The 17813-nt window shown below is 40.7% G+C and overlaps 1 protein-coding gene across 8 annotated transcripts; it reads right to left on the bottom strand.

Annotated features, from left to right (window-relative positions):
- Positions 1 to 5205: 5205 nt before the first annotated feature.
- On the bottom strand, positions 5206 to 16764 carry LOC111248107 (uncharacterized). 8 transcript variants are annotated; one of them, XM_086985567.1, is made up of 9 exons: positions 16483 to 16764; positions 14638 to 14754; positions 14001 to 14220; positions 13467 to 13547; positions 13076 to 13219; positions 12273 to 12321; positions 11805 to 11878; positions 10472 to 11424; positions 5206 to 5996 (listed from the first exon to the last, which is right to left on the bottom strand). In XM_086985567.1, exons 3-9 carry the CDS (start codon positions 14192 to 14194, stop codon positions 5863 to 5865), a joined length of 1629 nt encoding a protein of 542 aa, XP_086841693.1. In that variant the 5' UTR covers positions 14195 to 14220; positions 14638 to 14754; positions 16483 to 16764; the 3' UTR covers positions 5206 to 5862. The 8 variants fall into 8 exon arrangements, with proteins under 8 accessions (XP_086841693.1, XP_022655620.1, XP_086841694.1 ...); XM_022799885.2 differs by having other exon boundaries at positions 14001 to 14187; XM_086985568.1 differs by having other exon boundaries at positions 16584 to 16764.
- Positions 16765 to 17813: the final 1049 nt, after the last annotated feature.

Genomic DNA, 17813 nt, shown 5'->3' with positions numbered 1-17813 from the left:
CAGTAATACTCCGAATTCGTTAAATCGATAGCAGTGAAGTTGAATCATTCAATTTATCTCTCTTTCTGAGGTTTTGCTTTCGTGTCAGAGGGTCGCTTGAGTTTATAGAACGAAATATCCATTCAAACGAATTCATTTTGGCTTTAAGCCTGGTAAGCACCTGCGCACGAGTTTGGCTTCTTAGACATACAACCAAGTTAATAGGCCCAATCTAAAAAAGTTGTTGACACTACCTGAAAATCGTGCAATTCTTTGATGACGGCTATACGCTAACGAATCACGTCACCATAGCAATTAAATCTATTTGGATTTACATTAAACGCTTTGGAAAGTTCTCGAATATCTACAAGGTATAGTGGAGCAGAAAAGCCGCCACAGGCGATGTAAAAACTGATGTCACAAGAGAAACCGTTCGGCTAACTCTAAATACTTTTACTCCTACCTATCAACTACTTAATTTATGGAGGCATAGGAGAATACAACATTGTAGAAAGTCCCGTGCATATCGGTGTAATAGATTTTCATAATTGTCCCCGCGATAGCCTAGCGGGTAACGTGTTTCCCTGCTAATGTTGAATGCATGTAATGATCTAGATTTGAATTTAGGCGTAGGTGCGCTTCGTTTCAAATGTGATTCGTGTTGGTGATGCTCGTGGAACACTCAGATCCCACTCACTATGGTAATAACAGCAGGGATAAAATGGCGTCTTTCAACTATGTACGCATCACATGTACTTCAGACGGTAGAACAATAGTAATCAGCACTGAACTTTGCCATTCTGACTGACAACAGAATCATCATCATCAATAGACTTTTCCTGTATTGCGTTAACAATTACGGTACCGGGATGATTGCCCAACTATTCATTTTCTGCCCAGAAACGGGTTATTGCAAAGTGTTTAAACAGTTCATTGCCCGCACGGTGTCGTATTGAACCGACGAGTACATTGGCGTAATTGTAGAAGTCCCACCCACAGTGGACTGCGCTCTGGGACATGTTTAGCAGCGTGCCTTCCGGGTGTCGGATCGGCTTACGTTGCCGTTCAGTCCGTTGGCCTGTTACGGTGCGCTGTTCGGCCAGATGCGGTGAGGCCAATCTCATCTAGCTGTTCACCGGCCAAAAGATGCTTGCTGCTACACTTGTGCCGATTTAGCGAAGGAACGACTCTCCGGATATAACAACTCTACAAGTCAACATCGAAACACGAAAAAGCAACTAAGTTGAGTTTCGTTAGGTCAATACTGGTACCCCGCCGAGGGGATGCTCCGTTAACGCTGCTGCAGCCAGTTATGGGGGAAAAAAGAGCTTCGTAGCGCAGTACGAGCAGCGGCCTAAGCTGCTATGGGTATTGGGCCTCATAACTAGGTTTTGCGCTGTTTTCCCTCGTAATCCGTCACTGTAGTTGACGCTGTGGGATCTGGATTGTTTCTCTGGGCACTGGCAAGTCGACTGAGTTCGCGGCACCGCTGACTGCCATAGCACCCCAGCGTCGGCAACATCAGCCGCTGTTGCCAGTGGTTGGTAAAACTAGTATTTGTAAAAGCAGTAGCAAGAGGATGGCATCCGCCTGTGTCTTAAATGGACAATACGAAAAGACCGCTTCGTTCGAATCTTTCGTTTCTTCCCCTTTCCATAGTTCCCTATCTGGCCAATATCTCTATCTGGTTGGATGCTCGTGAGTTCTCTTCCTCTCCAACTCCTCGTGGCTCAACATTCTTTGCCTGGCTCACCAGGACTCTTCCAATTTTCCGGAGAAAATTGGCGCTTCGTCGGCTACACTAAGTAAAGCGTGCTCAAGTTTCTGACAAATGGGCGCTTTTATCTTTTAGAGTTCATGTGTGGAGTAGTAGAAGTCGTCGAAACGGCCCCGATGTAAAGTATAGAGCGATACTTACTGAAACAGCGCATTAGAAAGCTACGGGGTGTTTGGAAATCTAAGTAAGCCTATGACGGTTTAAATGTGCGACTTTTCGACTACATCACATGTTGTCTTACTAGTGTATTATACAGCTTAGCTGCATAATATTATGACTTTATAAATATGCTGAACTTTATTGTCAGTATGAATCATCTCACACGTGATCCTGGACCGGCCCGTTCAATGAATTTTTAGAGTGTGCTACGGGTTTGAATAGGGCCACCATATGTATTGGTACAGAGTATGATTTAAGTAGCTGAAGTAACAGACTTCAAACATGGTACCAAATTTGAACACTGATGGCAAAAAAGATGTTGCTACAATACAATGAAATGTCGGTGGATGATATCGACTTTTTGGTAATTTATAGCCGAACTTGAAAAACAATACCCATGTACGAACCACTAGCATTTTTGGAAGTACGTGCTCTAGCTATACGGACGCTAGTTTCTCGACGGAAATTGTATATAATTAGAAGCCAATAAGGCTGTCGGGTTATCAGTCCTCGATATCTCTGGGTACCTCTTTTATTTGTATGCAAAATAGATGCTTAAGGCAGAGTTTGTCCTGAAACGCCCGATGCAGAGACCCTAATTATGGCGACTGTAGTTAAAGGCTCTACCGTTGTCTCTACTATCAGACACTTAAAGACTAGACAAACGGAAGGCGGTAAACGCAACTCAAGCTACGGTTGTTTCATTCTCCGAGTCATCGCCACAAATTATTATGAAATTAGTTTTTCGGTTATAAATACACTAATCAGCCGGAGTATGATCGCACGACGTGCGATATTTATTGTACACTGGGATTTTGCCGGACTTACACATTCGGATCAGTAACGCTCCAAGCACAAATAATGGAACGCAACGCGACTTCCAATATATAATTTAGATTAATCATTGGTTTTTGTATTGGTAGGTTCACCAGTTAATGTAGTGATCTTCCCTTCATAATAATTTATCCACCGCCTATAATTTATAGCTTATCATTCGGTCTCAGTTCACCGTGCGCGTGTAAGAGATTACCCAACAGAACGGTCAATTTAGCTCTTACTTGTTTTTCTTCAACTAGTTTTTTACGTATTTACTCAAAATGCATTTGATTTTCTAGCTATCTTTGCTGCGTGTTGCCTAACAGACTGTTCATGGCTCGCTGAGCTGTCCGGCATTATCAATCAACGGATACCATCTGACCAAATAGCGGTCGTTGGCGTAGTGGTCATTGCTGGTGGACGTTGAATAGACGTCCATTTAACATTGCCAGTTTCGTCCTTAACAGTGACACTGCGGCTCGTACAAGCGAGTTCAGTAGCGACAGCATTAGACATCAGCTAAGCAACAAGCGAACGAACGAGTCAGCCAGCCCCGAGCCCAGCCGATTGCCGCCGATATTGGCTCCCTCAGCAGCCCACAATGCAGAATTGGACGCTCATCGATAAACATACGGTGCAGATACCGCACGCATCGCGATCCGACCCCATCTGGCCTCGGTCTGCGGCTCCGCGACGTTTTCTGACCGCAGCTCTCGCAGCTATTAATGTACGATAACAGGTTCAAGTAGGTTAGCACCTGCAAGCCGATGTGACGCTGCCGTGGTGCGCCTGCGATATCGTGCTTGTGAACATCAAGATACGAATGGAAAAATAGACAAAGGTGGCCATCAGAGTCCCGGTCGCTATATACGCACAACAACGTACAACGCAGCGGTGCGCACCTCCGGCGATCAAAAACCGTACCACCAGGCGACTCTGCGACTCCGGTAGCTGCTGTGGAATTGTACGAGTCTGTATGGAAGTATCTGCAGTAACTAGGATAGCGTCAGATACACAGGGCGGCGGCAAACGCTCTTTCAGCCGCAGGCACAGGATGCTTCTATTAAGCGCCTATATATACGAGTATATATGTACATTCGTGCACCTATTGGATAGTGATGATGTGATATAGCAGCAGTTATACTGGCAATATATTTCTCGCCTAAGCAAGAAGCAGTAGCAGCAGTAATAGCGTCGGGGGCGGCGGCAATAATGTAACGCATCTCGTAGTTTGTTGGACCCAACAGACCAAAATGGGTCTGCAACGGACGCAACAGCTCTGCTTACTACGAGGTTCTCTGTCTGCTCTTTTGATTGTCTATGTCGTCGTTGGACTGCTACTGCCGCTGCTGCTGCATACGAAGAGATTTATTGGCCACTCTGCCTCGTACGCGCGTCTCGATTCGACTATCGTAATCGACAAATACGGGCACATAATCCAATATTCCCCCCTGAACTAAGATAGCATTCGGCGTGACGGGCAACGTGAATTATGTACTGGTGTAGAATGATGCATCTCTATTGGTAAGCGGAAATGAGTGGGTGTTGTGGTCGGCTGAAGCAAGTCCAACGAAAAAAAAATTGACAAAACCTTCTTTGGTTTGCCGTCATTAGATCATATCTATCAGAAAATCATCATTAAGCTGTCTATTGTGGAACTAGCTCGAATTCGGATATTACGAAGATTCCCATAGAGTCCACACAATGGGACGCTGCATATCGGTACGTGACAAACGTGCAATTGCATTTTTCTTTGTCTGTATTTTTATTTTAGATTAAGTAGCCAAATAGGTCACGACCTGAAGTATGCGCGACGAACCTCAGAGCTGCTTGTTATGTTAATTCGTTGCCATGTGGGGCTTACAATTATCCTTCTAGAAATTTTTTTCCGTAGATTTTCGCGGTGCTTTCTCACTTTTTCGGTAGCGTTTGAATTGATTTTTTTTCGCTGTCAAATATCGACATGCAGACCGGCTACAACAAACATTGAATCTATGTCAAGGGAACGTAATCCTACGGACAGGCCGTTATTAAATCATTGGACACAATTTGCGGTGAAGGTAAAAGGGGAGACGATATAGCCTGCGTATGACGCCCGATAGAGACATGTGTAAACTGAATAAATATCAACTACGGTAGGACGCGTTAAAACGCTGCATGCTGGCGCATCTAGTTATAGTGATATTTTTGAAAAGCTAGATTTTTTAGGTAAAAAGATAGATTCTTCTGCAACGAGTGCGAATCATATCGCGTTAAGGCCTGTAATGTCCTGTGGTTCATATCGATGCCATTTTCAGCCATGCACATTTGAACGAAGTCCGTTGATTGATTTTTCAAGCTGCGCCGAAATATGCAGGTTTGACTCGCCGTAAATCTTACAGGGCTTAAAAGAATACTTCAGTATCCCTTCGGAACTCATCGACTGCACCGAAATGTTCGTTGTTTATTCAGGTTTAGGTAATAATCACGACTAATAAAACGAATTCACTCGGTTCCGATTTTTATTTAAAATGGAATTTCTCTGAAAATACTTTAAATTGATAATGATTTATAATAAAATCTTCCTAATGTTACACATGATTACCCAGTTCCTGTCGCAATTATAAAAAGGATAGACCATAGAGAGAACCACATGAAAAATCAGTTATGAATTAGTACAGATAAACCTGATAACGTATCTTCCTGCCATTATATATTTACATATACGATTGAACGTATATGCCTATATGTGCGTCAGAACGACTCTCAATACCGGAAATGATTATAGTGAGAATTTTAATGAAAAGAGTATAAAGATCGGGTTAAAAAACGAAATCAAAAACAAGGAATAAAGTGGTAATAATGTAGTGAATGATAGAAATTGGCGATCTGAGACAAGTATATACTCCAAATGGAAATCAATACCATTTTGTAGGGGCGACTGTACATTATTTCAATAATATTTGTACTAATTACCGTTAGATTAGGAGAAGAGAAACGAGTTTTTCTTATGCTTATCTGGTCTTAGTCCAAACTAATGCGACACTTGAAAGGCTTAGGTATTTCTGTGTTTTTGGCAATGCAACGCTGACGATCCGCACGCGACCCATGTGGCATGATCGACGACCCAGGTAACAAGTTTATAGATATGGCTATTTTTTAGGGTTCACTTTTTCCACAGTCGATTTTGCATCATCTGGTGAATCATCATCATCATCGTCGTCATCCAGGCAAAGCGATTTCTGTAAAAATTCGATAGGAGGCGACTCTGTATCGCGCGTTGAATCTGCAACGGTAGGAAAGAAACGCTCCGTTTAAGAATGGACACAAAGTAAACTTTAGTTAGGAAGCTAATATTCAGATGTGTCGCACCATAATTAATACTGAGTCACACGGAATTAAGGGCGAAGCCTTTATCAGAACTACTGTGTTTCTAACAGGCCTGAGCTTTGCAAATAAAAATAAATATTGCCTATCTGAGAAGTTTCGAGATGCACGACTCATCTTGCGCATCAGAACCGGCTACAAATTTCTACACTGAAAAATCAAATAGAGTTAACCCTTTTAAAGGTGGTCATTGCAAGACCGTATTCGATATGAAAGCTATTAGCTAAATCTGCCACATTTGTTTCTTTAAGTAAAACTGCGCGCGAGTTCCACCTCTGGAAGATAAAGTTCGTTACATTTTATCTTGGACAACGCTCGGTAGGATCACAGGTGTGCCAGGACAGATTGATTGAAACACGAATGGCTTATTCCAATACGGAGAGGACCTTATCAAGCGTTTATTCAGTGTAGTTAAATCACTTGCAGAAGATTGTCTAGATTACGAAGCTAACTTTATATACGTGAGGCCGTGTCTAGATTACGAAGCTAACTTTATATAGGTGAGGCCGACTAGATCAGGAAGTGATTTTGTGTATTTTAGGAATATTAAAGCTGTTTAGCTTTACTGAGTGTCTATCTCGAACGCATGCTAAATATTAGCAGGCCAACATCGTCTTAAGTGGATAATATAGAGTGTCCGACAGGCCAGAGTGTAGAAATAATCGATTTGTTAACGTAGCTGAGTAGTGGCGTTTTCGAAAAACGTCATTCAACCTATCCACATCGAATAACCAATCAGCTGTTTCAGCCGGGTAACCACAATATCGTCTGTATTAGTTTTGTTACTTCAAGAACAAGTTATCGACGTGAGAAAATGTTCACCCCTGTGAGAACTTAACAATCAACCATTTATAAAGTAAATATGTTCAAGGCAGCTATACCGTATGAGGTCGTATGATATCGCATCGATGACCTGAAGCGAAATTTACTCTGATGAAAACAAAGCTAATAAAGATCACTTCAACGAAGTCCTGAATGAATGACATCCAAGTCGTGTCTTGTACTGCCCCCATATAAAGCTGCGAAGGCAATCCTGGAATTCTTTGAGGCATCACGTACGTCAGGCACGTACGTACGTAATGACATTGCCGGACCAACGGGAGCTCGACCTCAAACAAATTAGCCACAGCTCAAATAGGTCATACGTTGGTCGGCAAAATCTACTTCAAAAGAGGAGGGGCAGAGAATCGGACTCGGTAAGCGATTTTAGATTGACACTCTCTATTCATTTGCTTCGAGGCCAGGCAGAACATTCCTTAGAACGTGAACCATGTCCTTACATTTACACTGTTCGTTATAATATGCCTGACATTTAGCAGTAGCGAAATGTAGAAGCTTAATAACAATTTCCGTACGATCATTAGCACACAGTACACACAAAAGCCTTTGTCAATCTAGCATCTGGGTGCAAAATAAGACCTACTTTTTTCTTCTATGTGCCATTATGGCTAGACAACATAACCAGATAAGGTACGACTTGGGTTTTAGAATTTTCTATTAACATGCCCTAATCCATAAAATACGCTTGGGTAAACCCAGTGTTACTTCTAGAATGCTAAGATGTCAGTCACCATTTCGATCATAGTAACAGCAGGTCGGCGGCGAAGAGTTCGCGGACAAACAATGCGAGCTCATTTCATGACAGAGCAAAAATTCATCCACTTAAAACACTCATATGCAACGCAAGATTATAATTAAAGCTGTTCTAAATCAATGCCGTTAGGTGACTGCCTAGCTTGGCACAGTCTGAAACACAAACTGTGCCTGACGCGTAGTTGATCAGGAAGCGAACTCAGATAGTTGTCTCGGTAGCTACGAAGCATTGACAAGCGTGTTATGGCATAATAAGTTTGTTGAATGCGGCCCCTACAGTCCTATTAGAAGTGCCGTGTCCGTCGCCATAAACTGAGCAGCATATCGTATAGTACCATATCGTATCGTAGTTTCCCCATCTAGGCATATATCTGCTGAAAGTAGAATAGTACAACGAAGTACCGTGCTAGATCTAAAAAAATCAGCCAAACGCTCCGAACTCACTTGGAAACCTAAGCTAATTTTACCGATCCAATCATATTTGTAATAGACAGATGAACATTGGTACCTTGTCAGCTAAACATACATATATGTACCTTATGCTAAACATAGAAACGCACTTGCAATGGCGGGAATCGTGCGTTTTTTTAGTTTCTCTTCGTATACATAGCGTGATACAAGAACCTTGAATGCAAGGATTGCGCTACAAGGAGCATTGGCGGCTCATAGCTAAGGACGCTTTATACAAAAGTGCTATATACCAATTTAATTCCAATCCAACGCGCCTATCACTGGATACTCAGGTGGATCCTAAAAGCCCTAATTTCGGCCTAGAAAGCGTTAACACCATTGTACGTTCGAACATGAGCAGGTAAAAATCCACGTCACATAAACCGAAAGACTTTACCACCCAATTGTTATCGGTGACGCTACAAATAGTAAAAAAGCAAAGACGAGTTATGTGTTGCCACTAAGCCTGCCACCACCGAATAATTCAATAGCCATTTTCACTACCGAAGGAACCGGGTATGCAAGACGAGTCAGTAAGTTTAGAGTGCATGAATGGAGCTATAGTCTAGCAACACTGCCATTGATGTTTTCCCACGACGGAAGAGCAGAAGCTCGTGAAAAAGAATGAAAACCAGCATTATCCGCTTATACGCTAGTACTGCGCGTAGATTCTGCAAACGGGCCATATTGGCCGTCCTCTATCTGCTTTGATAGATTTTTTCGAAATAACTGTTTTAAGGACTAGTACTGTCAATGTTATTTAACCCGGACCGATTTATTTTCTGTCCAGGTTAGCGATGTTTACGTCTCACAATCATTAGTTGGTAAATTTAAAATTTTTATTACCGATCTGATATGAGATTGATTTCTTATGAGAAAAGGCTTGTCTCTCTTGAAGGTTGAATTTCTTAAAAATTCTAGAATTCGACCTCGATAAACGATTTTTTTTTCATTTTGCCACATACTATGGAAGTCAAAAAATGTTATAACGAGTTCCTAAGGTTGACTGAGAAACGGGCTTTAAGTAGTCCTCAAGCGATTTGTTCCTTAAATTTGATGTTAACATGAGGCTAGTGTTTAATCGTACTCTGCTATGTCTGAATGGTAGAAAGATCATATTCCTTCCAACCGAATAGGGTAGTATACACCTTTTCGGGGTGTTGATTTGATCTTTCTGCAAAATTATTCAACGAATCCTTGCTGCCGTTAGGTAAAAACAAGTCGTAAATTATGAGCCGATCTCCTGGCCACTAATCTGTTGGCAATCCTGTAGAGCCTGAATGAAAAAAATTTTTACAACGTACTAAATTCTAAGGACATATTTATGAGATAACACTGCTTGTAGGATGAACTTTTTTAGGTTAAGACTTGGTATCATGACAATTATAGCTATGATGACAATAAGACTGGCTATTATTATCAATATTATCATTATCAGAAATATTGTAACCGAAGGCTTATTCGATTCGAAAGCTTCCACTGTGGTGCTAATTGCGGTATCGGCGTCCATAATTTCGGCCGTCCGTATGCATATTTACGTAGAGAGTAGCAGAAACGCATCGATTCTATCAGCTGAATTACCACCAAACGAAATCATTCATCATTGCTTTTAGGACATACTTAACTTCTTGCTTATAGGAGCCTTTGCGTGAATATTCTATCCTCGTACGTAAATAGCAAGCAAGGGTTCTGTCGTTTGTTTTTACAAAGTTTGAATGAACTATTTTATCTTGTGCTTGCTATTCCTCTGTTATTTTTTTCGCTAAATAAATAAAGGATTTCAACATTAAGTGATACGATATTAAGAATTTATAATAATAAGATAAGACATTTGTCATTTCTACAAGTGAGCCTGCTTTGTTTCTAAAAAAAAAAAATCATTAATTTTTGTCATATATTAGTTTCAAACAGATACTTTACTTCGACACTGCTATACATGCCTACAAGTAGTCTATCCTCGTTTTTGGGTTTTTTACGTCCGGTACTAGCGTCAAGCAGCACTGCTTAACTCAGCCGGCTGCTAAGGCGAGGCAATGCATTTCTATACCCAATTTCCATGACAAGAAGAAATAATAGACGCGTCGTTAATCTTAAAAAAAAATAGACGCGCTACAAATTTTATTCGAATATAGTTAAACTTAGCCCTGATCGACGTAAATTGGGTTTTCGGCAGCACCATACCAACTAACCTTGAACGCGTACAGCAAGTCATTATCTCAACAACAAGCGGTTAACTAAGGTATTGAAGCTCATCGCATAATCAAACGCTAGATATACCAGACGACATCTGCAATTTATGTTATAAGGTAGAACTCTATGTATAAAGCTTACCGCTTGCGACTTGATTTTCCTCCTGACTCGGGCTGCGTACAGGCTTGTCCGTACTGATCGTTGCGGTTTGCTTGTTTTTAACCTCTGATCGAGGGAGCCGGCGGCCGGGTCGTCGAGGCGGTCCTTGGTTTGGTTTCCCGGGGCCATTTTCCTGCTGATGCTGCCAGCTACTACGTCGGTACGTATTTGTTCTCGGTGTTCCCCCGAAACTTCTTTGAGTGGGCGTGATGTAGTGATTCGTTTGATACCATTGGTTTGGAGTGCATCTCGGAGCATTTCTTAGATCGAAGCTCAGCGGAGAGAAGTTACCGTCATGAGGCTGGTATCCTCTATAGAATGGTTCAGGGTGAGGATACCTTGAGGTGACGTAACTGTCATATTGGCTAGATTGGTAGAATGCATCGTGGTGGTGTCTTCTTTGGTGATTATTACTTTGTTGCTGCTGGCTTCTTGGGTTGGAATAGTTATTAGGAAGGCTTCGCTGATGGCTCAGAGTTTGGGTCGGGGGATTTCTCGGGTGGCTGCCATTCGATCGATTCCATCCGTGACTAGAATTCGCTTGATTTCTTGACTGGCCGTTAAGTAGTTGTTGGTTTCCTGGACGATCGGTGCTTTTTTGTTGGCTTTTAGATTGTTCATTATTAGGTTGTTGCTGGTGTCCTGGCCTATCATTATTCTGTTGGTTGTTCCTCAGCTGACCGCTGTGTTGTTGTTGTTGTTGCTGATTTCTCGGGTTACCATTATTATATTGGTAGTACCTTGGGTGGCCAGTACGCAGGTGAGGTTTCGGGTAGTAAGTCTTATGCCCATTCCTTGTGTTATACGGATTTTGTCCGTTCATTGAGTAGTAACCGTTGTAATGGTTCATTGGGTAAAAACTACCATCGTAACTCGTGTAGGATTTCAGAGGAGGAACTTCAAGCACAGACGCTGCGAACGGCATCTGTCGATGCCTATATTCCATTCGAAGGCATTTACCGGCGTAAAACAAACCAATAAGGTTTAAGCTAACTTGTGAAATTATTATAGCATTCCGGGAAGACTTTTGCACCTGTTATGCTATGATATGACTTACAAATTCCGTAATCTTCGAAGCTAAAAAGACCGTAGCTAAAAATCGTTTGCGAAGCTAACCACCTATTCTAAGTTCTTATTATTATTAATAGTAGTTATTACTAGCGATTATTCTTAGTTTCGATTCCTACACGATCGGTCAATTGCAGTGACACACTGAAGGTGTTAGCGCTGATAACTTCTTTTCAATAGCTTCATCACTCAGTAACTGTTGTTCTACAAACTAATATGAAAGCTCATCAACTATCTTAGCGCTTACCCAGCGTGCGGCCAATTAGAGTTCTGTCCGTAAACGAATGGCTGATTCGGAGCAATGTTCGTCCCACCTTCTGTCTGTGATAAAAACGCACCGTTGGATTTTAATATGGTGTATTCCTACTCTAACTTCGGTGCGTAGGATTCATTGTATTGTGTTCGATTTTCGAGAGAAGTTTTGGATATACTAAAGTTTCCGGTATATTCGAGATTGATCAATATCCGGATATCTTTGTAACAATATAGATACTAATATTACATTGGACCTATTCTTAATAATCATCTACGCTATGAACAAGCTTGTACATTTCGTCGGACAGATTTCTCGACCGACGGACCCATCGTCATCGTGCCGCTCTCAAGGCTTGCTTTCTACGACTACGAATCACAGCTTGAGAACTTCTTGTATAGTTGCTATTTAATAAGAGTGGTTTATAAGTCGATTGGACAAGTAGTTAAATTTCCTGCTTACCTTGTTGATGCTTTCATCTCGCGCTGCGTCTTGCCCGCCGCCAACGATACTGTAATTGGGTTTTAAATAAGCAATGAATGCACATATAGCTCGTGTTCTTTATCAGAGCAATGTCGTTTAATCTGCGTTTGTGAAAGTTTTGCAATACTTGAAAAACAGCGTCAGTAAAGAAAGCTGTTCATTAGTATTATCTTGACAAAAATAAATTAATAATAATTAACTTGTTAATTATTTCATGGCGTGATGAATTGTTCAGATATAATTTTGCTCATATTTAGGCTCAAGTCGTTCCGAAACAGGCCAACCAATAACAGAGGCCATTTGTAATTAAGAAAATAAACTAACCATTAGGCCGTGCCTTACCAGCTAAACCAGTCGTTGGCTTAGAACGGTCACTGCAGTATAGTATACCACTGCATAGAATGCCCTAGCGTTTGATGTATATGAAATTTCAATGCGAGTACATTGTTTAGATAAGAAGTCTGGAAAAAAGCCACTTTTATCTAAAGAAGGCCTCTTTAGGGCTGACAAATGATCTCAGTATAGCTCACTATAGCACGCAACTACTGGCGGTTGCGGAACGTATACACGAACCTTTTACATACATCTTCAAATAGCCTGATTCGATTCGATTCGATTCGAAAATAAGTGGAAATTATATATGTTGCAAAAAAGCGATAATGTATCAAATGTATATTAAAAAAAAAAAAAAAAAAAAGAAAAAAACTTGTTGCTGTACCTTAGACATGTTAGATTATGAGCAACAAGATCGCGTAGCGAGTTCGATAGCCGTTTGAACTTACCTATACGGGTTTACGTGGTCGGGAGTGGTGGCGTGATATCCATAATTCTGTGGCTGTGGATAGTCTCCAGAATTGAATGTGGGAATCTGCCCCTGCCAATATTGTTGAACGCTTGGTACTACCATCTGCTCGCCATTGTATCCCCTATGAGGTTTCAAAGTCATAAGAAAGTACAGATGCTTATTAGGTGCCTATTAACTAACCACCAATTCTGGCGAGAGACAGCGAACGTCATAATGATCATGGGAAAAAAGTGAGTTTGAGATTGTAAGTTCCCGTTTTCGTCCTCGGAGGTAATAGTCAAAGCTTCGGTACATAAACACAAATGCTTTGATCCACATGCTTTTCATAGCCACTTGATGACCATATAAACTAGCAGTTGTTTACTTACATTTGGCTGAACCCGAAATCCGTCTTAGGAGGACATAAGTATAGAGGATAGCCGTTCGCATCGTAAGTAAAAGGTGGGGCACTGAAATTGGGCATAACAGATGAAATATATTCTCTATATTCTTATATGCACATTTCGAGCATTGGCTTCATGGCTCTGACGACAGATAGTCACTCATCTATTAGAAAACTCTGCTAACAAAATCGATCTAACTTGATACGCTTATTATTCGTCTTGATTTCTATACGATATATAGGGAAGCTTTAGTTCAACATTGACCCCCTTTATCACAGACAAATAATACCTCATTGTAGACAAAATTAGGTTCGAATGTAGGCATAGACACGTTTTGTTTAGCGCTGAAAGCTAACCATCTGATGTAAACGCCAGTGTAAACTCGAAACATAAATAAAACTCAAGCTCGTACCAAACAAGGGTTACTTGTCAAATCCTTGCTGCGATACACAGACTGATCCAATATGCTTGGAAAGAAGATAATACATACGTTTAAGGTATTGCTTATTTAGCACTCACCACGATCCGTTCGGTGCGGTAGGGTCGAAAACCTTTCGGTTCATCCCGTCTTCCGACGATGCTTGTGGTTCTAAAATTGTCTGCTTTATTGGATCGATTTTGTCACATGTGCCATGCTCTACTTCGGACTTAAATGGCCGCTGCTGATGCTGTTGCTGCAACATCTTGGTGTCGTCGTTTAGGTGATCTGTCATGTTGACGGTGATAAATTAAGGACGAACTAATAAAGGACGAAGTTATGGAAGGTTCGCATTTACTTACTACGAGTGGTATTGGTTTCTGACGCCACACAAAACAAGCGGCAAATTTCAAAGTTAATAACGTGGCGTCGCTTCTTGCCAAACTTGTGTTAATATTGATTACTTTCTGTTTGGCGAATTCTCACCAATGGTTCCCTGGTGTAGTTCGAATTTTCCTGCGCTTCTACATGATACATATCACTGGAAAAAATCTATCGTGCGTAATTATTGTTAAGCCTATGTCATCAGCTAGCGAACTTTAATAAGAGCTGCGAATTTGAATTTCGAAAAGGTTTAATTTGCAGATCGAATCGTCTGTATCTGTTAATCTTACTGCAAGATGGCCGAGTTTAACACCAAGCTTAATTAAAATGATACTGTTCCATAGGTAAGCTTACCCTCGTATTTGCCTGCTAATCTTAACGACACGTTGTGGTCTAGGTTCGAACCCGGGCATAAACAGACGTCGTTTCGTGCTGGGAGCCAGCCGTCAGATGGAACGCCTAACGGCGATACTGGACGTAAAATACAAAACTTACCCTAACTATAAGTACATAGATTAATAAGCTTACCTAAATCAAGCAAGCCAGTATGTCTAGGTAATCGTCGAACAACGTGGTTTTAAAGGTATCGAATTGTTCAGGCTCCTAGTATAGGCATTGTTGATAGCGACGCTAGGTGGCGCTTGAACGCATAAACTTTCATGATGCCAGATGATAGAGCTTCCGACCATACAAATTCAAAATTGTGAAAATCCACAAAGTGGGCATATTCACTATAGAGCACTGCTCTACCTATTAAGATCGAAATCTAATTTCATTAGACTTTGAGAAAAGGAGTCTCGATTATATTCTATAAATGGTGGTAAAAGAGTACGCAACACCAAAGATTTGTTAAAACCTTAGATAGATAAAAGCAAACGACCATGGTTTAGATTTTTTTTTTGATACTTCCTCGGTAGAGGCTGCAACATCAATTCATACAACATCTGATTGAAGATCATCAGTCACCCGAAGCTCCATGGAAGAAGCCATGAGAAATAGAATCAGATTCATTTAAACTAAGTGCACATTTCCCTTTGCCGTTCTGTTTAAAGCGAGAATCAACATACAACCCGTGTCTCGAATAGTTAACTTCCTTGAACAACTTTAAGATTTCGATATGATCTGTGCCACAGGTAGTATGGTCGAGGGTCATTGTAGAAAGGCACAGTGCAAGGGTGTACTAGTGACACACACCGCTATAAAGAAGAACATTTTTTAGAATTTGTATGCATTTTATCATATGCATTCTATACGCATATGATAAAATGCATAAACTAAAACTTTTCGTTGTACTTCTTGGGATGTATAAATTGACACCTCATAGTAAAAAAAACACTCTAGTTTTTGCGAATCACTCCTGGATAAGAATTCTTATAGAAACAATTTAAACCTTTTCTGTAATAGCTATTGTGAGAGCACGAGAACTATACGCTTGAGTGAAGATAAGCAAGCAAGCAAATAGAACAAAAACATTTATACTATATATCAATGTATGTTCATTAGCAAAACCAGATGCTGTTTGCTCGCACAGGATTATAAATCAGGCTAGAATCCATCGTCAATAATAACTGGACACAATCGATATACTATCTGTATTTCAAAAACTCATCCTCTAATACAAACTGATAGTTTTGTCGTTTAAAGACCAGTCTCATGTAGTCCTAACGCTGAAATATCAGTTTGATATGATGCACATTTTAGTTTATTGTAAGAAATTAAACTTTAAGAGACGATCATGATATTGTGCTTGTGTACGGATTCTAACTACATTAACAATGGCAATTTTCACATTGTAAGCATAACTTAAAGCAATATTTCAAGACATTTGCCCTAATGTTAGCAAATTGATACTTAGAAAGTTCCAGAATGAAGTACTTGATTTGACACTAAGCTGAGAAATTGAGCACTGCTTGAAATATTCGATTGGCAGGCTGACAAGGGCAAGCTTGTCAGCATAGCTGTAATGTCGACGATACAAATACAGAGAACTCAATGATGTTATTGTGTTTGGTGTTATAACGACGCTACAAGCAATTGTCATAACATCTTGCCTATTCACCTAAGTTGCTGAACTTTAAAGGTAGGCAAATGAAACGTTAAACATTGATTCGCTTGGTGGGATTCTCCAAAGATCCAATTGATCATCTTTTGAAATATTTCCTCCTTCTAGATAGGTCCTGATTAACGTAAGCTGCTTACCTAAGCGATCCTGGAATCCTGACACAACAGTAACCAATCGGATAGATTGCGTGCACTAAAACTGGGTAAGTTACTTAATAAAACAGGCAGTTTGGACTTACAGTCCTCATGAAAAGCAGATGCGCACTGGCAAGGCCACACCCGTCGGTCAATTCAATTCAGTCAAAATTTGGCAAGTTTGAACGCCACTGAAATCGTTGTATGCATCTAGCATTAGCAAAACGTGGATTTACTCTCGTCCAATGTCATGTCATACCACAAGCGCATCGCCTCGGTCAAATCGACGTGCGGACCGCATGTGATTATAAGCCGATTGTCCTACTGGAGGCTCGAAACGAGTACTGAAATTGATTGCATACGGTTCGAAAGTAATACTAATGCACAGTAAATTCGTTCTGATTTCCCTATACGAATTTAATAAACGATCTGAATTAGGAAAAACAACCCTATTAATGAAGGATGCTCATTTATGAGCTATGTTAACTAAGAAATATTAAGTACAGCTGGTAGAACAAATCCACAAGGGAGATAAGAATAACGACCGTTTTGACGCCTCCCTTGCATAGGTCCTGCAAAATAAAAACGTTGCTTAAAGCGATACGTCTCTGTTTCAAAGCTCAAAAACAGAGAAGTTAAACGCAGTCCATTCAGTTTTTATCGTTTTATCGTTGTTGCCGGAGGTTATTAGTACACTAGAGCGCAAGGCAAGGGCTATAATAGGCGACACCTAAGTATAAGAAGGAAACTATAGCTTGTGAACGGTGACGGGATCGAAGCTTATCATAAGAACAGATACTTTTTAAAGATTATTGTCCATAATTGTTTTCTATCAAATTAATTAGAGCGCATTAGCCGTGAGTACTTGCTTTTAAGAGCATACTCGTCTCATATTACAGTCTTATCTATTAATAATAATTACCTATAGTTTTTGCTAATAATTATAGTAAAAATAGATTTCTATCAAATAACAAGCGCAACGATATTTCTCTCTTTGAGGCTATTTGCAATCGCGCCTGCCTCAGATACAGGCAGAGCAGGATAGCGCACCTAACTGCCCTAGCTTTGATGCCTGCCCATGTTCGCCTTTATTTAATGAAGATATAATTGAGATGTGCTCCCTAATAGTGATGACAGTCTACTCGATTACTGTGAACGGACTAGGTGATAGCTAGATTAGCTCCCAAATACGTAACTACACGTAATCCGTATCAGCAGTATGGCACTAATGTTACAGACTTGAGCATTTTCGTGACAACTGATCTATCTGGCTATATTGTCTATTTCACCAGTCTGAAGTATATCGACACCCCTGTTTTCCTAATAGGTTTATA

This window comes from Varroa destructor, unplaced genomic scaffold (genome assembly GCF_002443255.2).
Source record: "Varroa destructor unplaced genomic scaffold, Vdes_3.0 BEIS01000003.1, whole genome shotgun sequence".
NCBI classification, from domain to species: Eukaryota; Metazoa; Arthropoda; class Arachnida; order Mesostigmata; family Varroidae; genus Varroa; species Varroa destructor.
This window is presented reverse-complemented; position numbering and strand designations above follow the sequence as displayed.

Excerpts from the sequence above, each read along its gene's own strand:
- LOC111248107 (XM_086985567.1), bottom strand. The coding sequence starts at position 14,194 with ATGACAGATCACCTAAACGACGACACCAAGATGTTGCAGCAACAGCAT. Across the intron at positions 11,425-11,804 it reads TCTAATTGGCCGCACGCTGG|GCATCGACAGATGCCGTTCG; the intron begins GTAAGCGCTAAG and ends AATGGAATATAG. Across the intron at positions 5,997-10,471 it reads GGAAAATCAAGTCGCAAGCG|ATTCAACGCGCGATACAGAG; the intron begins GTAAGCTTTATA and ends CTACCGTTGCAG.